The sequence below is a fragment of the Erythrolamprus reginae genome, chromosome 1 (assembly GCF_031021105.1).
Source record: "Erythrolamprus reginae isolate rEryReg1 chromosome 1, rEryReg1.hap1, whole genome shotgun sequence".
NCBI classification, from domain to species: Eukaryota; Metazoa; Chordata; class Lepidosauria; order Squamata; family Dipsadidae; genus Erythrolamprus; species Erythrolamprus reginae.
Window position 1 is genome coordinate 369,845,495 of NC_091950.1, and position 20,247 is coordinate 369,865,741.

Consider the following 20,247-nt stretch of genomic DNA (forward strand, 5'->3'; position numbering starts at 1 on the left):
AGAATATGCTGCTATGTACAAAAAGAGAGAGTTTTTAACAATTACTCACTCTCCTGCAACTTCCCAAACCATCTTTTGTAATGCTCTAAATCATTTATTCATTCAACTTGATGCCTATGGCAAACAACCATACACACAGAGCAGATTTTCATAGGGTTTTATATAAGCTGGAGAAACTAATTACAGGTATTCTTTTTTACTGATCACAATTCAGACTGGTAATTCTGTCACTAAGCACTGTAGTCACTAAGCAAAAAAGTGCATGACTGTGTCAGCCATTTGTCACCACTTTGACTTCCATTGTTAAGCAATCACAGTAGTTGTTAAACAAGACATGCATGACAGAGATGTGCAATTTTACATCTGTATTCTCTATTAATTCTGCTTGTAATGAAGACTGGTTTCAAAACTTTTTTTGTTATAACCATTATAACTTTGAACAGTCACTAAAAAGATAATTGGTAAGCAAGGTATACTTGTATTCCTTTTGTAAGCAGAATTGGATTCGTAGAAATATTTAAATCCAATCCAAGTTTTTTAAAAATAAGCAAGAATGACATTATTTTAGTATAAAGATTGTTATTCCCAAGTTTAGCTTTCTCTCTCTTTTGAAATAGACTGGAGAAAAATTAAAAAATTTAAATTATTAGCACGATTTACCATTATTTAAGCAGCATATAAAGCAGTTCAGAAGTCCACACATACATTGCCAAATGGGAGAATCCAATTTCTTCCAAAAACATCCCTGTATATTTTCCAAAATCTTTTGAATCAATGTCATGGAAACTTTAATTCCCATAAGCAAATCATGCATCATCCGGGTTTGAGCAATGTGATTTCCACTGAATTTCCTTTAAAAAGATATAAATAAAACAAATTACTGTTTCAAACCTTTTTGGGAGGACTTTTATATATCATAATAATATCTACATATATATGTCCATATAGTAGACCAATGGATAGAGATTCATATGTACATTACAAATAAATTTAAATTACTTAATCAATAAGAACACATTACAAATACTGTGAAGCTCTTCTTGTATATTTAATGAATATTATATTTTACAATTTCCTAAAATTCTTAAAATTAAAAACTATTATATATTGACATGGTATTATGTTCTGATTCAAAGTATTGATTTGGCAAATGCTGTTTACCGATATCTCTATTCTATACAATAAAAGAAAACTTTTGGGTGTATAAAAACAATTATTTGCTTTTAAAAGAGTAATCAGCCTCCACGTTGTATCTTGAGTACTGGCACTTACCGGTTTTCTTCTTCTATTTTAAGCATAGATTTCAACAGAAATTGAAGAGCTATGGAAATAAAGTTAAAAAAAAATAAATTATTGAGATCTGAGACCTTCAATATCCTAATTCTTAACCATCAACTGTTATATCCATATTGAACTCATTGCCCATTGAATTTCATTTTGTTAGATAGTGCCTAATGTTCAAGTCTGTCAAGATCTTTCTATATCTTGAGCCTATCTTCTGGAGTGTTGGTTATACCTGTAAGTTTGGTGTCATCTGCAACTCTGATGAGTTCCCCATCTATCCCCTCTTCCAAGTCATTGATGAAGATGTTGAAGAGTACTGGACCTAAAACAGAGCCTTGAGGTACTCTACTGTGTACTTCCATCCATCTAGATGCAGTTCTATTGAGTGTGGTTGGTCAACCTGTTTCAAATCTATCTGGTATTGTTGCTGTCTAACCCACATCATCTAGTAGTAAGTTATGGTTTACTTTATCAAATGCCTTCCTGAAATCCAAGTAAATTATAGCGACAGCACTCCTCTGGTCCACTAATTTTGTCACTTTATCATCAAAGAATGCAATATGATTAGTCTGGCATGATCATGACTTGCAACATCTGCCACCTTCTCTATTAACTTTGTTGTCAGAAGCCAGCTATTAAGCCTATAAAAGGTGATCACACAAGTATGGGATGTTGCAACCCCTGTAAATGTGTCCTGGTTGTCACGTGCCCAAATCACTGCAGAAATGCTGTAACAACCACAATTTTAGGGAGCAGCCATAAGTCTCTTTTCTTAGTGCTATCTTAACTTTGAACAGTTATTGAACAAACAGTTGTTAAGCGAAGACTACCTATAGTAGAGCAGTTATACAACAGCTGAATATCTGAAAAACTGCCTACTACTATAAATCTACCCATTATGAAGAGATAAAATCCAGTGCTATATAAGCAGACATAGGTCATGCAATAGCATTTTCCCTTACATGTCTTTTCCTCCCCCCCACAATTCTCACTCAATCTTCCCACCGGACCAGAATATCTTCGGGACCGCCTCCTGCCGCACGAATCCCAGCGACCGGTTAGGTCCCACAGAGTTGGCCTTCTTCGGGTCCCGTCGACTAAACAATGTTGTCTGGCGGGACCCAGGAGAAGAGCCTTCTCTGTGGGGGCTCCGACCCTCTGGAACCAGCTCCCCCCTGAGATTAGGATTGCCCCCACCCTCCCTGCCTTTCGTAAACTCCTTAAAACCCACCTCTGTCGTCAAGCATGGGGGAACTAAAACATCTCCCCCTTGCCCATGTTGTTTTGCCGTTTGATTGATTGACTGTGTGCCTGATTTTTATATATATTGGGATTGTTTTATGAATTTTTTTTAATTTAAAATTGTAATTAGATTGGTGGGAATTGGATTTGTTACTATGTACTGTTTTTATTATCGTTGTGAGCCGCCCCGAGTTTGCGGAGAGGGGCGGCATATAAATCCAATAAATCTAATCTAATCTAATCTAATATGAGAACTCTAGAACTGGCTGAAGAAACACAGACAGCCGATTTTCAGAAAGGAAATCCTTCTACTCAAGAACCTCTCTCTACTTAAAAATTGTAATATCTCAAAATATAGAAAATGCTTTTAATTATAGGCCTATTTAGCAACAGAAAAATGATTCCTGTAAAGACTGGTATGAAACATTTTCATCTCATATTCTTCTCTCATTCCAACCTAAGAAGAGGTACAAAGCACTTACCTTCTTCGAATAGTATAGTCACGCTTGATTTACCTGAAAATTTCAAGTATACATTTTAGCCATTTAATACTGAACAATCCAAAAATACTTTTAAATGGTAACGTGTTTTTAAAACGAATCATACCTATATGTATAAGTTCCACACAAGAAGCAAGATTATCTACAGTTTTTCTAATGTGGGAGAAGTTTGTATTTGCTAATTCTTCTTTAAGGCAGACAACAAAACTGTCTGTAGCTTCTGCCATAAGCAGTTCTGGAAGGTCATTCAGGCAACTGTAGACAAAAAAAACCCAGTGCCAAATTAAAATGTGAATACTAAAAGGTTTAAGGAAAACAAAACATCTGCAGAACAAACAGATCTTCAGTTAAGCATTTCATTAAATCTGCACTTCTATTCTACTAGTTTTTCTCATCATTCCTATCACCCTTTTCCTCCCATGTTGACTGTATGACTGTAACTTGTTGCTTATATCCGAAGATTTTTATTAATATTGCTTCTTCATTGCTTATTTGACCCCTATGACAATCATTAAGTGTTGTATCACATGATTCTTGACAAATGTATATTTTATTTTATGTACGTTGAGAGCATATGCACCAAGACAAATTCCTTGTGTGTCCAATCACACTTGGCCAATAAAAATTCTATTCTATTCTATTCTATTCTATTCTATTCTATTATTTCCAGGAGAAGAGAGAATGGATTGTAAAAAGAAAGAGATAGCCAATTGCTCATAGCAAAATGTTTACTATCTTGCATCTCTGAAATAACATGGTCCATTACACTTTCCCCCAAAATATAAATATTAGAGGATTTGTAAATACAATCAGCAATATTTCTGATGGCAAGCAATTGACAGCTAGAGAAGAGTTCCCTGAAGACGGGTTCCAGCCCAAATTGGAACCCCCTGGTCCAAGTGACTGACCCAGATTGGACCCGGCAACATTATCCTGGGACACATATATTTGCCTTCACTCATAATTTTCTGGATATCACAATTTTTTTAATTATGCGTAATATCTCTACCTTTTAAGATGAGTACAATGCATATCAATACTGAAAGTAAAAAATAGGATTATACAGTCAAGAATACTTAGAAAAGAATCATTTTAAAATTTATATCTCATACGAAATATTTTATGTCATACAAAGTTCACTATCCATGTTACCCTAAAGACCATCAAAGAAACAGTAAGCATATTCTTAGTGTAACATTTGACTAGTACCTTGCTAGGACTTTTTTCAAAGGGTTCTTTATATCCAGAGATAAGAACACTATCTCCAAAATCTCTAAACAACATTTAACCATGTTATTACATGAAGACTTGGAGTCCATCTTCTCTAGTAAAGGCACAATCTGCAGAGGACAAAAAATAAAAAATAAATGTAACTTGCATTTTTTTTCAAACAGACTTAAATATTACATAGGTGTTTTGTGTGTTGTACATAATGTATATATTAGGTTTATATAAAAGTCAGTAAGAAGCACAGTATGTATAACAGAATGCATGACACCAATATATAATAGAAACATAACTTGCAATAAAACATTAGAATATGGAAACTCCAGGTCACTAGTCTAACCAATAATCTTATTTTCAGAATATTTATTTCTAATACCTTTAATGGCCTTCCAGAAAGCTAAAAAGGAAGCCCCTCCTCCCCTAAATGGGAGACTATTCCAAACAGCTGGGAAAAGCACATTTCAAAGTTTCCACTAGATGACCACATTTGTTAGATAATATAGCTTGCAATAAGAACAGTATACAAGTATAAATTTATAAACCTTATTCATTGTGTTTTAAAGGTAACATTTGTATCCACCATTCAATTTTAAATTGTAACATAATAATTGCTTCCAACATTGCTGTTCAACAAAGAATAAAAAGCATATTCCTCTCACTTCCTAGCAGCACCAATGTCCATTCCAGATTGGGGGAGGGTGGGTGGCTAGGGAGGCGTGGAAGTGTCCGTGTCGAGAGTTCCCGTGGCCCAAGTGCTCTGCCACGAGCTCCAGTTTTAACTAGGACAGCCTCCTGCAACCCTCTGCCAGCAAAAATGGAACTTGGGATTACTGCAGGCCAGCCCTTCGCCATTTACAGGGTGGCCCCGCGGGCCAGATCTAAGCACCCAAAACGCCTTGAATTTGACACCCCTGCTCTATGTCTTCATTAAAGTCCACTCATGCAATGCTGGATGTAGTCCTCAAAGTAAACAAATGCATGATGCATCATCAAATAAATGTTAAGGAATAACAATCTGATTTTGTCATTTGTAGGAAAGAACATGGCCAAAGTGACATTTCCATGTACAACTGTGCTCACTTATTATTTGTATGTAAATAAGACTATATCACATACCATACATTCTATATTATCCTATTTACTAGTATAATTAAAATCAAACCTGTTTGATCAAATTAATTTGCTGAATGCCATCCGTCAACTGTGCACACTGCAATAATAGAGAAGCCAAGTTTTGTCCTTCAACATCTGCAAAAGCTGCACATTTAGAAAGCAAAAATATGTTAATGGACCAATGTTTAATATTCCAATAGTCCACATGACAAAAATTATTTCCTACCTCCTCCGTTATACAGGGCTGCATTCACCCAGTACACCTTTTCATCACTTTATTTTCCTGATCATTTTATTGAGAATAAACCCACTTTAACAGTGTAGAATTCAACATAAATCAAGTAAGTAAGCTAATCACATCTGTTAATGTTGAGATGTACAGTGTTCTCTCGATTTCCGCGGGGGATGCGTTCTGAGACCGCCCGCGAAACTCGAATTTCCGCGAAGTAGAGATGCGGAAATACACCATTTTTGGCTATGGATAGTATCACAAGCCATCCCTTAACACTTTAAACCCCTAAATTACTATTTCCCATTCCCTTAGCAACCATTTACAGTACTCACCATTATTACTGGTACTCACCATTGAATAAGACACTTAGTGATCCTGATATTTATAAACATAATTATTTATTAACAATAATTTTTTTTGGTTATTTTTTTGCAAAAATTATTAGTTTGGCGATGACATATGACGTCATTGGGTGGGAAAAACCATGGTATAGGAAAAAAACCACGAAGTATTTTTTAATTAATATTTTTTGAAAAACCGTGGTATAGGCTATTCGTGAAGTTCGAACCCGTGAAAATCGAGGGAGCAGTGTACTTGAAAACCACTATAAAGGCAGAAGTGATCCAGAAAACAACAATACCAGCATAGGTATTGTTGGGCATGTATGCCGCTGTGACATCACTGTTCTACAAACCACGCTTCAATTTAGACAAACCAGAATTAGTTGCCCAAATGTTACCCTTAAGAAATAGACCTGAAGTACAACACAATATTGAGTAACATTTGATCATTATGAATATAAATAGCTCATTCAAAGCTGAATGCCCAACCTGCTTCAGAAAACCAGAAAGTCTGAAGGACATTTCAAGCACGAAGAACATTTTTTTAACATCAAATATTTTGTAATTTCTCTAATTTGCTTTTCAACAAGGAAAACATTTTTTTCAAATTCAGGTAGAAAAAACATAGACATGTAGACATGAAAGGGCTGATATTCTTGCTTTAATTCAAAATGTACCCTCAAGGGAAATTAGTTTTAAAAATTCATTACGGCACCATTTAAATATATCTACAGAGACAAATTAAGCAACTTAATTATACTTACAGCGAAGTCTTTCAAGCTGTTGGTATTCAAGAACAAATCTATCAACCTGAATTTCTTTCTTCTTCTTTAAAACCATTTTGGTAGATTAAAGAATTACCTATCAAAGAATAATATATTTGATATATTAGAACATTGTTTAAATACAAAATTTTAAAATGAGGTCTGTTTAATTCAGACTTGGACTTTGTCTAACTTATTTCTATATACCCTGGAGAAAAAGGTTTAGGCAAGATTTTCATTCAGACTTCATTAACAACTACTGTATTTCACCTAAAATACACAACCCAATCAAGAAAAATCCACAGAGGTTCGGTTGTCAGAAGTTTAAAGTCAAGACTCCAGATGAGGATATCTTACTTCTGAAACATTTTCCTGAGAGTAAATCCACCTGAGCAATATAGTAACAAAACTAATCAATACAGATTACCTATTTTTTAGTTTTAATAAACATTAACAAATTTCCACTAGACAAGTGGTTCTCAACCTTTCTAATGCTGCAACCCCTTAATACAGTTTCTCATGTTGTGGTGAAACCCAACCATAAATCTAGCACCAATTCTCCCAACTGTTTTAAGCTGATTGGAAGGAAGGTCAGAGGGACACCCCACTGTAAACGTCTGATTGGTCAGATTGTAAAAATATGTTCCAAGTGCCAGAATAGAAGCTTTTGTCCCTAACGTCATGGGAAATTTGTCTTTTCCCATGGTCTTAGGCGACTCCTATGAAATGGTCATTCAACCCTCTTCAAAGGGGTCCCGACCCCCAGGTTTAGAACCACTGCATAATGAAAGCCTACAGGTTATCTTGTTTTATTTCTCTATATACACTGTTTGGAAGTATCATGTTTTCTGATTTATGTCATAGCATTTCATTTCTACCTTTGATCTATCATTTGATATAAAGATAATCCTCATTTAATGGGAATAATTGGGACCAGAGTTTCCATCACTTATACAGCATGGCATCACATGACTGCATAGCTCAGCAAAGGCAACCCCAGCCCTCTCCCTTGGCTATAAACAAAGATTAACATTGAACAAAAATTGACTCATTAACTGAGTCCCACATGCATGCTTTACAAGCAGGCTGTCAGGCAAGTAGATGGATGGTGCCAGCCAGAGGAGGGTATGGTAGTCTACAAGGCACAGCAGCACTGGGAGTGGCAGCTGTTGGGCAGGGGAAAATCCCTGTGAATGGCTTACTGGAATGTGACTTTTCCCTGCTGGCTTCCGCGCTGTCTTTGCTTGTGGGAAGCCAGCAGGGAAGGTCACAAATAGTGGTCACATGACTGCAGAATACTGCCATCATTATTATAAGTGAGCTGATTGTCAGTAATAAATACCATTCATTCAAAGCCATCACAACTGCAGTCGCTAAACAAGTGGTTGTTATACAAAGACTACCTTACTAGTTGAGAAACTCTCAACATGGATGCACAAAATACATAGGTTAGTTCTTACAAATATACTGGGGAAAATAATAATATAATTATGATCATTGTAAAACTAAGGGATAAAAAATTAGTTTTATATCAAGCAACCTTGATACATAAAGCAGGCACCAGAAAGAGGTGCAAAAAATAGATATTAGTTCTGTTGTAGTTATTGTGCTTGAAATACAGCAAACTTTAGAGTTCACTTGTTACAGTCTCCCAAGGTTACTTATCAAACATTTTTGAATTCATGTGAACTATAAAGAGACACAAACTCTACTTGAAATAAAATGGAGCAAGGCTGCTGACCTTAACTAGAAGGTAGCAAGTCACCATGATGACTAGTACATGACAATTTCTCTCCAGGGATACGGTATATATGAAATGAAGCTAATGTTAGAAGTAGGACATGACAAGTCAAGACACAAAAAAGCCTTGAAAATATCTCATGCCATCATTTGAGAAAGGTAGCTGTAACTACTGTATTCAGAAAATGATTTTGTAAAGTTGGCAAGTTTACAGAAAGACAATAAAAAGAAAATTAGGAGATTCCAGCCTAATATATTTTGGGTTTACTGGATGTAGACATACATTCTTGTAATTCCATTCCTTCTTTCATAATAACATTTGCTATTGTGAGAATTTTGTTTAGAAAAAATAAATATGTTAAGTTTCAGACAGATGATAAAGACACTGAAAGCATTCAATACTCGGGTTGTATATTAATGCTAAGGCCTCTAACCCAGAAGATGGAATTAGAATTTTTGTTGGAAATAACACAAATACAGGTAGTCCTAAACTTATAATCCATTTAGTGACTATTCAAAATTTCAACAGCACAGGAAAAAATAGACTTCTTATCATTTTTCACACTAACAACCACTGCAGCATTCTCGCGGTCACATGATCAGAATTTAGATGCTTGTCAACTGGCTCATATTTATGATGGATGCAGTGTCCTGGGATGACATGATGTGACCTTGTGATAAGTCAACTTAAAAACTACCAATATGTTACGAATTCAACAACTGTAGTGATTCACTTCACAACTGTGGCAAGAAAGGTCAAAAATGGGGCAAAACTCACCTCACAAATGTGTCTTAGCAAACCAAATTCTGGACTCAACTGTGGTGATAAATTGAGGATTATCTGTATAATAGGTATAGCAGAAAAATGAGGAAAGAGAGAATATTAGTGAAATACTGTATGATTGTTGTAGGACACTTTTTAAAACAATAAGGAAAACCTCTGTCACCATCTCTAGTTCTATTTGTGTGATAATTCAACATTTTTCTCCAGTAACCAGAAAAGCTGCTTCTGACCTGGGAGTCCCATCATCTGACATCCAAATATATCTAAATGCTTCAGTCATGTTCACTAATTTTTAAATTTATTTTACAAGAAGCATGTACTTCTTCTGGATTTGATTTTAGGGTCCTACTGTATCTCCCAGGTAAATTTTTGCTTACCTCATATTTACATAACAAGAACTTGCCCTCCAATTCATTCTGGATTAATTTAGCTTCACTCTGGCCCTTTCATTCTTAACCTTGCCAAAAATTTCTCCTCCCGTTGTCATTTTACTTGGGTCATTGAATCTACTTTGACCTCTCTATATATCTTTTTTTAATTTCAAGTTACTTTTAAAAACAATTTTATTAAAGATTTTCAGCAGGAAAAACAATATAATTTTTAGAAAAGAATAAAGAAAATAACAAAGCAAAGAGAATAAAAGTTTATAGCGAAGTGGCTATTGATCTTTTCAGCAATGGTTCTAAATTGATTTATATTTTGCCCTTTCTAAGATTATGTCATAACTTCCTTCTTTCTAATAGTCAAACCCATAAACCCACAAGTTCCTTTTCTTCTTTCTTCAGCAAAAAGTCCATGAGGGGTTTCCAGCCACTAATAAATGAGGTTACTATCCTTTCCTTAATGAAAAAAGTCATTTTGTCGTTTCTGCTAATTCTATCATCTTCTCCAACCATTCCTCAGGGTATTTTGACCTCCCACAATATCAAAGTGAGAGTCAAGGCATTCAAAAAGGAATCCCCGTGTTTTGTTTTGGGGGGTTTTGCAAACAAACAGGAAGGACTGATGTATTAGAAAACTCAAAAGGCTGTCATTACATATAATAGATAAGTTCTATTCACAGGTATCCCAATTGTGCTATTTGTTTTCCCTAGCTTTCCCCCATGTATTAGTGTACAGCTGATCAGTTCTGATTTTACTTTTTTTGCTCTGCTTTTGAGCAAACAGAACAAAGTTAGCTCTTCAATGTTCTGATGCTTTCACTGTAATTCAGGAGTTTTGAAAGATTGCAATAGTGGTTTTTCAGATCATATCCATCAATTGGTCTAGTCTAACACCTCAGGATGTAATCCAGCCAGCCAGGGCAGTTTGAATTTATTCAAAGCAGCTTGGAGGTCTCTCACAACTTCTTTGCTTCTTTTGAACTACATTTCTTTTCTGCTCCTCCACCTCTCTCCCCAAGTGGCAGACTTTCTGACAAGTTGGGCCACTTTTTCCTTTTGCAAAAAAATAAACCAGGTGCAAAGTAGGAATTAAGCAGTTCTATCCAACTATTTTCCAATTGTTTCATGTGTATCCTAAAAGTGTTAGATATTTCTGGCAACTCAGTACAAGACAAAAACTTGTTCTAAACCCTAAGTATTGCTAGTTCCATTCTTAAAAGATTTAAGATATGGGGTGAGCAGGTTGTGTTAGGAGCCCCTTTTTCAATTTTTTTAAAAAAACACTTTTTTGTTTCTTACAACTAGTTTATCGGAAACCTCATCATTTATTTTGAAAGTAAATGCTTTTGCTTTGGGGTTGGTGTTGCAACATTATGCTATATACAGAGTCCTTCGGGAGTTGGGCGACCAAGAAATACAACAAATTTATTAAATTAAATTAAATTCTCCCGAAAAGGAGTGTTGATTTACGCCTCGTGGCTCCAAATCTGCCTTGCATTTTCTTTTTTGTTGTTGTTGTTGAAGGGTGTATTGACTCCAGTCTATACCAAAGGTCCCATGGTGAAAGAGCTCCGCAGCCCGTCGTACACTTGACTCTGCCAAAGGCAAAGGTTGCGTTCAGACGACCTGTTTGTTTCAAGCCAGGCAATATGCACGCTTCGCCGATCCAGAATCTCACATGCTTCACTGCGAGGAGCCTCTTCACGGCACAGTTGCATCATGCAGACACTTGCGGAGAGCACACAACCGATATAAAGGAAATACGTGTTTTTGCTGTCGCCGCGTTTTTTACACTCAGCAAGCGGCCACACTTACCCTCCAGGCAGGCCTTGCCAGGACCTTCCTTCCTCTTTCTCTCTGTCTCTGTCTGTCTTTCTCGCTCTCCAGCCCGTGGCTAACTCCGCCTCTCCGCCGAAAAGGGCGGAGCGTGGGCGCGGTTGATGGACGGACAGCCCACCTGCCTACGTCTTTTTCTGGAGACAAGAGAAAGGGCGGAGTCGAACGCCGGCACGGGCCACGCGCCTCTTCTGTTTAGGCTCGTCCAGCCTCCACCGGCTCTCTGTGACGGCTTCACCCACCAATCAGAAAAGAGAGCGGCTCTCGCGGTAGGGATTCGAAGAAGGAGGGGGATGTTGCCGGCCGCTCTGCCGTCGGAGGGTTCTTTGCTGGGATCCAGCGCTTGCCTATCTATCTCTAACATCTCTATCATCTCTATATCTCTCCCCCCCTCACACAAACATATCTCAGTGGGATTTAGGATGCAGTGCTAGAAATTATTTGTTTGTTTGTTCCTTCCTTCCTTCCTTCCTTCCTTCCTTCCTTCCTTTTGTATGCCGCCCAACTCCTTAAGGAGTTAGTTGCGGTTCATAACTAACAAAAACCATGCATACAATATTAATATTAAAAATATTCAAAAAGAGAACGATAATATTGAGGGGTCCTTGATGTTTGCTTGAGCTTGGTTGTTTTCTTGCAGACGTTTCATGAGCCATACTAGGTGACATCATTAGTACTGGTCATTGATAGTGTTTACCTCGTTTGGGTATTGAAACATCTGCAAGAAAATGTGAATGGAAGTCATCCAGGTCATTTTTATTTATTATTATTTATTTAATTAATTCGACTTCTATGCCACCCAATCCCAAAGGACTCAGAGCAGTTCACAACAATATAAAATTACAAATACACTGCTCAAAAAAATAAAGGGAACACTCAAATAACACATCGTAGATCTGAATGAATGAAATATTCTCATTTAATACTTTGTTCTGTACAAAGTTGAATATGATGGCAACAAAATGAAATTGTTAATCAGTGTTGCTTCCTACGTGGACAGTTTGATTTCACAGAAGTTTGATTTACTTGGAGTTATATTGTGTTAAGTTTTTCCTTTATTTTTTGAGCAGTATGTAATAAAAAGAAGTCAAATATAGAGTCTAAAACTATAAAACTCTAATTTAAAGCCCATAGTTAAACTATCCCATCAGCATACATGTGTACCATTCATATAATTTGGCCATGATAGATGTCAATTCATGATTCCCAGGCCTGCTGGCAAAGCCAGGTCTTCGTGGCCTTACAGAAAGCCAGTAGGATGGGAGCAGTATAGACTTGGGGAGGGGGGAGTTGATTCCATAGAGCTGAGGCGGCAACAGAGAAGGCCCTCCCCCATGGCCCTGCCAGCCTACATTGCTTAGTCAATGGCACCTGGAGGAGGCCAACTCTGTGTGTTCTTATTGGTTTCTGGGAGGTATGCAGCAGGAGACGGTCCCGTAGATAGTCTGGTCCTAAACTGTGTAGGGTTTTATAGGTAATAACCAACACCTTGAATTGTGCCTGGAGACTAATAGGAAGCCAGGGCAGCTTGCAGAGCGTAGGTGTTATATGGGTGTACCAAGGTTGTCCCAAAGGTAATTTTTTTCAAGAGGCAACTGGGCTTTCTGATTTTTCTTTGGAGACGTTTCACTTCTCATCTAAGAAGCTTCTTCGGCTCTGCCTTTGCAGACAGGTGGTCATTTGCATTATTTTAATGACTTAAAAAATCGGATGCACTTAACAACTCGCTAAAACAAGGCAAATGGCCAGTTGTCTGCAAGGTGTACTTAATCCTTCCATTGCCCACCACCCAGGCAGAGCTGAAGAAGCTTCTTGAAGACTTGGAAACTTCTTCAAAGAAAAACCAGAAAGTCCAAGCATGGCACAAGCTGCAAGAAAACAAGTAAGCTCAGATAGCACCAACAAACCCTCATTTTAACTCTGAGCTACAAATATTCTCCTTTATTTTTGGCATAATATTAATGCTATGATCAACAATATTAATTGCTGTAACGGCGTAAAGTTTTTAACAAAGATCTGATCCTGGACTTAATATAGATCAGTCTGGATGCAAGGTAAATCCTACAAACAGGATTTTTAAAAAAAAAGAATTCAAAGAGGGTGCTGGTTTAGAGCACCATCCTGATTCACTGATTAGAACAGTCTTCTGCTGGTTGTATTGCACATCAGCCCAAGTCCAATAAATAAATAAATAAAGTCACTTTTTATTGATTGAAATACCATCATTGAAGCTTATAGAGAAGAATGAACCACTTTTTATGATGACTGGTTTCACAAAATATTTGACCATGAATGAGCAAACTGGCTTAGCCCAGTTTATGAATCAGAACACATATCAATCATGGCTTATTGCTTAATATTGTTAAGACCTACTGTTAGTACAGTGATACCTCTACTTACGAACTTAATTCGTTCTGTGACCAAGTTCTTAAGTAGAAACGTTTGTAAGAAGAAGCAATTTTTCTCTTAGGAATCAATGTAAAAGCAAATAATGCGTGGGGGAAACCACAGGAAGGGTGGAGGCCTGTTTCCTCCCAGGAGATTCCTAGAGAGGCTCCTAGAGGCTTCTCCCCACCTTTTCCAGTTACAGTTTCGGAGGCTCAGGTTTGTAAGTGGAAAATGGTTCTTGAGAAGAAAACACCTTATCTTGAACACCTTATTCTAATCTAGAAAAGTTCATTAGTAGAGGCTTTCTTAGGTAGAGGTATCACTGTATTATAAATCCAGAAAGATTTGTTTTCAATTAGTTTTGGTGTTTGGATAAAGTCTTGTAACCCCTCTTGGTGCCTTGTAATTAATAGGTATTAGAACTCCTTTTTAATGAGATGTATTTTGTTTATCATTTTAGCTATTCATTAAGATACAGATTTTAAACCAATTTATTTACAACTTAATTAAGAGAGTGATGCTTAATGAAAATGCAAGAAGTATTGCTAAAATGGAACAGAACCAAACCGCACAACTCTTCAAATGTCTATGTCAATTGTTCCTTATTTGCCATTATTCAAATGTCACAATAATAGTTTGTATTATTGTATTATTCTGGTCCTGCCTTAAACATAAAAGACTTTGAACTAGTCACTCTTTCAGCCCAACTCATTGTGTTGATGGGGAAATTAGAAGTATTAGTTATGTTTGCTGCCTTGAGTTATTTAGAAAAACAATAAAGGTTGAATTTAAGAAACCTTTAGACATGATGTGGGAGAAAAACAATCTTTTCAACATTTTCATTCAAAATATGCACTTCTTTTTTTATTACAGCCCATATACAAGTTAATAAATGTTTATAACTTTTTCCAGGATAGTTTTACAATTCAACTCCTAAAATAGCATTCTGATTTCTTATTTAAAATAGAGCATTATAAGACCATTTAATCAACTACAGTAAATAGGTGCATTTTAGAGTGGAATTATTTATAGAAAGATTCTTCCATAATCATTTTAGATTAGATTTAGATTTAATTTAGATTTAATTGGATTTGTATGCCGCACCTCTCCGAGGACTCGGGGCGGCTCACAGCATGTACAGAAAAACAGGAAACAATAATAGCAATCCAATTATACCTTAAAAAACAATCTTAATTTTGTAAGATTATTCATTTTATTATGTGTTTCATAGGCTGTTTATTTCATTATTAATATGCATTGAAATCCATTGAGATAATCAATTTTTCAAAATAGGAAAAACATTTTTTTGGGGGGGGGACTTGAAATAAGTGAGTAGTATTTTTATTGATTAATTTTATGATTTCAGGATTTCTCCACTGTGTGGCGCCAAAGTACTATATTCAGCAATTAAATTGCCAAATTGATCGTTTCTTTTGATTTTTTGTCTAGATATCATTTATTTACTTGACTTTTTGTCAAATATCCAAAATTCCACTTTATTAAAAGTGAAGTTGAGAACAATTGTTCCACTCTCTTCTATTAGTTTATGTAATAAATTTCAATATATCATTATACATAACAAGCATTCTATTAATACATTCTTAGTATAAATAAATGGCAGATTAGAAGCAACGTTCAGGAACTGAATACATTTTGTGGAGACTCAGCTATTTTGATATCCAGTTGCAATTCTTGAATGATCGTTTTCATTAGTGTTTGATCTGTATGTTTTAATTAGTGTTTTAATGTTTTAGTTATACATTATAATAGCTCTTTTATACTCATGTTTTATTGTGTACCACTCAAAATCTTTGGATAGGGTGATACAAAAATAATTCTAAAAATAATAATAATAATTTATTAGATTTCTATGCCGACTCTCTCCGTGGACTCGGAGCGGCTCATAACAAAGTAACACAGTATAACAACTCTAATATTTAAAAATATTTTTAAACCCAACATTAAAACCATGCAAAACAATCATTCCATGCATAAACCATATATACCTGGGGTATCTTAGTTCCCCCATGCCTGGCGAAATAGATGGGTCTTTAGCAATTTACGAAAGGCAAGGAAGGTGAGGGCGGTTCTAATCTCTGGAGGGAGTTGATTCCAAAGGACCGGGCCCGCCACAGAGAAAGCTCTCTCCCTGGGGCCTGCCAACTGATATTGTTTAGTCTATGGGACCCGGAGAAGACCAACTCTGTGGGACCTAATTGGTCGCTGGGATTCGTGCAGCAGAAGACGGTTCCGGAGATATTCTGGTCCGATGCCATGTAAGGCTTTATAGGTCATTACCAACACTTTGAATTGTGACCTGAAACTGATCTTCTATGGTAGCCCCATGTAGAAAGTGTTGCAGTAGTCGAACCTCGAGGTGATGAGGGCATGAGTGACTGTGAGGAGTGACTCCCGGTCCAAATAGGGCTGCAACTGGTGCATCAGGCAAACGCCCTCCTCGCCACAGCTGAAAGATGGTGCTCTAATGTTAGCTGTGGATCGAGGAGGATGCCCAGGTTGTGAACACTCTCCGAGGGGGTCAATAATTCCCCCCCCCAGGGTAATGGACGGACAGATGAAATTGTTAATTCTAAATAATTAAATGACACAATAAAATGTCATCCTTTGTGATTTTGTAGAATTTTTATTTTCCACTTTAAGGTAGTTTTCTATAGTTTTTTCTTTAATAAAGGAAAACAAACAGCAATTATACTGCAAAAATATCCTCCTTTACCTCCATTATGGTCATATAATATATCAGTCCATGTTACTTTACTGCATGATAAATAAATGTTCATGATAATCAACTTTGATCTCATAAATGGCTGCCACTTTGACTTTTTAATTGCTTTCCCTGGACACCTATTGAAAAGCAAGATAAAATATTTTACATTTATTATTTATTTATTTATTTTTATTACTTAGATTTGTATGCCACCCCTCTCCGAAGACTCGGGGCGGCTCACAACATGTAAAAACAAATCATAATATATAATATATATAATAATTATTATATAATTATTTGCTTAAATTTCAATTTATTAAATTTATAAGCCAGCCAACTCCTTTCAGACTCTGGGCAGCATACAAACAATGTAAATAGTACAAAACAATATAAAACCCCTCAAACATTCAATTCAACAAAAACATTCATTACTTCTGGCCGGAGCTGAATGGTGTAGCTCAACAACCCCAGGCCATCTGACATTTTTCAAGGCCTTTCGGAAGGCCAGGAGGGTGGGGGCAGTAAGAATCTCTGGTGTCAGTTGGTTCCAGAGAGTTAGAGCCACCACAGAGAAGACCCTCTACAAGGTGCCGCCAGGTGTCATTGTCTGGCCAACAGGACCCAGAGGAGGCCAACCCTGTGGGCCCTAATCAGTCACTGGGAGATATGAGGCAGAAAATGGTCCCGTTTGTTTTGCAGCAGCAGTTTAAAGGCATAATTGGGAATCGTGTATTCAGGGTTTTTCCCCCTGCATTCTGTCCTTAGTGAACAATTGTCCAATGTGATACAAATAGGAAAAGCTACAAGATACAATTAAATGTTATTTGTGAAAAAATGCCCTAAAAGCTCTTTTGAATTCCCTAAGCCTATAGTATTTATTTAATCACAATAGCAACAAATGTATATTCAATTTTAAAACTGTTATCTTCAGGCATCACAATCCATTTGAGCCTTTCACACTATTTATTGCACATATAAATCCTTGCAACGTGGAAGTTAAAGTGGAAGATAATTTGTTCATTGTATATAGATTTTACAATTGGATTACAGAAGGTGGCAGTACAAAACATTCTTTGGTCTATTATGTATAAACACTGTATGCTTTCTATCTCATAACAACATTCACAAGGGACTTACTTACAGAATTGTCTATTATCGATTGTCTTCACAGAACATGCTAACTTTGCTTAACAGATCAAGCTAGGTAACTTTCTCACAAGTTAAAAGGAGAAAAATGCGAATAAATGAAATGAATGCTGTGGTATCACATCCTAGGCTTACAAGCTCAAAATGTATTATTAGCAGAATCAGCCCGTCCCCCTTCCTATATGGAGAATCAGACCAGTCTTCCAACACTTTTTAAAAAAGAACAGATTGTAAAAGGCTTTTGCTACATACTAAGTAAACAACTCTGACAAAGATTTGAGGAAGTCTGCCTGAGAAGATGTACAGTGACCCCTTGTTTTTCGCAGGGGATGCGTTCCAAGACCATTTCCGTGAACTAAAGATATTTTTAATGTATTTAACGAGTATTTGGACTTTTAAAACCCACACTTTGCATTAAACATTCTATAATGTTTCTCAGCTGGAACTACAGTACATGTGATATCTTACCAGTTTCTTTAATAGAGTACAGTAGTACTGTAGAAGAATTTTATGAATTTTCAATGGCTTTAAATTTTTTAATGAATTTAAGCCCCCTTTGAAAACCCGTGAAATAGCGAATCCATGAAAGATGAACCATGAAGTAGCGAGGGATTACTGTATAACGGAGAATGTCTTGAGACCTGCAATCTGAACACTGTGATTGATGGTTTAGTGCAATATGTAAATTAACTAGCATCTTATTCAGCAAGCCATGATTAAATTAGACAATGAAATCACAGCCAGTATTAGAACCAGTACAAAAATGCAACATTTTAAAAGGGGCAAGTACGTGAAGGAATTATCAGACCTTGGACGAGGGAGGGAGTGAATTGTATCCTAGTGGGTGGTGAGGACAACTTATGACATTTTACCGAAAGAGGTGAAACAACAAATAATTATTCCTCAAAAAGTTGTGTCTCAAGATCAAAGGAAAATGCGAGTGTGTATACTTTTCCTTTGATCTTTGATATGGGCAGAATTATGCACATATTTTGCCAAAAAGATCAGCTTTTTACAGATATCTCTGCTTAGGACTTCTCAGAGTAAACACTTCCACACAGATATCACACTCAGCTCTAAAATCCTTGGTACATACTATCAAGTTAGGGTTCTCATTAAGGTACTTCATTGGGTAGATTTAGGTAATGCTCTCTCTCCACAGAAAGCCAATTAAAGGATGGAAAAGCTTGGGAATGGGGAGATTGGCCACTTGGCTGCTCCTGAGAAAAATTGGGAAGGAGTGGGCCTGGTACCTAGAATGTCCCAAGAGGCAAGATGACAGGAGGGCAATCTCTGTACTCCTCCTAAGCAGCAAGAATTGTAGGGAATCCCCTTTTTGCAGATGAAGTAAAACCAGTCGCTGGACAGTTATCGTATCTTTCTCACCTTCCCAATCTGCCCAACCATGCCACCTTAATAATAATAACAACAGAGTTGATGGGGATCTTGGAGGTCTTTTAGTCCAGTGTTTCCCAACTTTGGCAACTTGAAGATATTTGGACTTCAACTCCCAGAATTGCCCAGCCAGCGGCTGGGGAAATCTGGGAGTTGAAGTCCAGATATCTCCAAGTTGCCATGGTTGGGAAACACTGTTCTAGTCCAACCTCCTGCTTGGGCAGGAGACCCTACACTACTTCAGACAAATGGTTATCCAACATCTTTAAAACTTCCAGTGTTTAAAAACCTTTGTTGCAGGGTTTTCCCTGCAGTTAAGCAAGTGTTTTATTACGGTGAGCTTCGTGTGGGGTGTTCATTTGTTTGGGTTTTTTGCAGATATTTATTTACCCATCAAGTGACTATATGATTTGTTCCCTGTAAGTTGCACTGATGACGTTACCTAGTTGGGTAATGAAATGTCTGCAAACAAACAGCTAAGCTCAGCGAGCGTCAAAGGCTCCACCACTCAATCCTGAACTACCAATACTCCGTTCTGTTGGAGATGTTTTACTGACAGCACAATCCCCAATTTAACATGTTGGCATGATGACTTTTCAATTGTTAATAACTGGTTTTGATGGTTATAATTGTTTGTTTTCCACTTGCTTGGAGTGTCTGTATTGATCAATGTTATTTGTTCTTTATTCTATGTGCATGTTATTCTTGTTTAATTGTATACCGCCCTGGCAGCTTGCTAAACAATCTTATGATTGGCACTTCCCTCGTTCTCATGCTTGAGCTGACGTTTCTGAAAAACTTGAAAGCTTTTGCTCTTTCGGAAATGAAGACCAAGGACAGATGGACCTTAAGTTTAATTTGACATATTAATTTCTTAATTCTTAAATAGCGAATGCTGGCTGGGGAATTTGGGGAGTTGAAGTCCAGATATCTTCAAAAGTTACCACGGTTGAGAAACACTGCTTTAGGCGATGGATGCAAAGCCGCCCCACCTCCCCACATATACAGTACAGTATACTGTATATACACACCAAGCCTGCAAGCCTAAACGCCGCCCCCACTGCGGAGAGGCCGGAGTGGACCGCAAGTCCCGCCTAAGCGGCGTTTTGAATGGCCTGGGCAACTGCCGCTCAGCCTGGGCCCCTTC

At 37.0% G+C, this 20,247-nt stretch overlaps 1 protein-coding gene across 2 annotated transcripts in view; it reads right to left on the reverse strand.

Moving 5' to 3' along the window:
• The window catches only part of THADA (THADA armadillo repeat containing), a 114,792-nt gene extending 103,227 nt beyond the window's left edge, over positions 1–11,565 (reverse strand). The window contains exons 1-9 of one of the 2 annotated variants that reach the window (XM_070734533.1): positions 11,426–11,565; positions 9,222–9,284; positions 6,704–6,800; positions 5,416–5,510; positions 4,236–4,366; positions 3,133–3,281; positions 3,009–3,041; positions 1,273–1,321; positions 661–851 (exon numbers count right to left, since the gene is read on the reverse strand). In XM_070734533.1, coding sequence (XP_070590634.1) covers positions 661–851; positions 1,273–1,321; positions 3,009–3,041; positions 3,133–3,281; positions 4,236–4,366; positions 5,416–5,510; positions 6,704–6,779 — 724 coding nt within the window. In that variant the 5' untranslated portion in view covers positions 6,780–6,800; positions 9,222–9,284; positions 11,426–11,565. The remainder of the gene's footprint in view (positions 1–660; positions 852–1,272; positions 1,322–3,008; positions 3,042–3,132; positions 3,282–4,235; positions 4,367–5,415; positions 5,511–6,703; positions 6,801–9,221; positions 9,285–11,425) is intronic. The other variant, XM_070734532.1, reaches the window with a different exon arrangement.
• Positions 11,566–20,247: the final 8,682 nt, after the last annotated feature.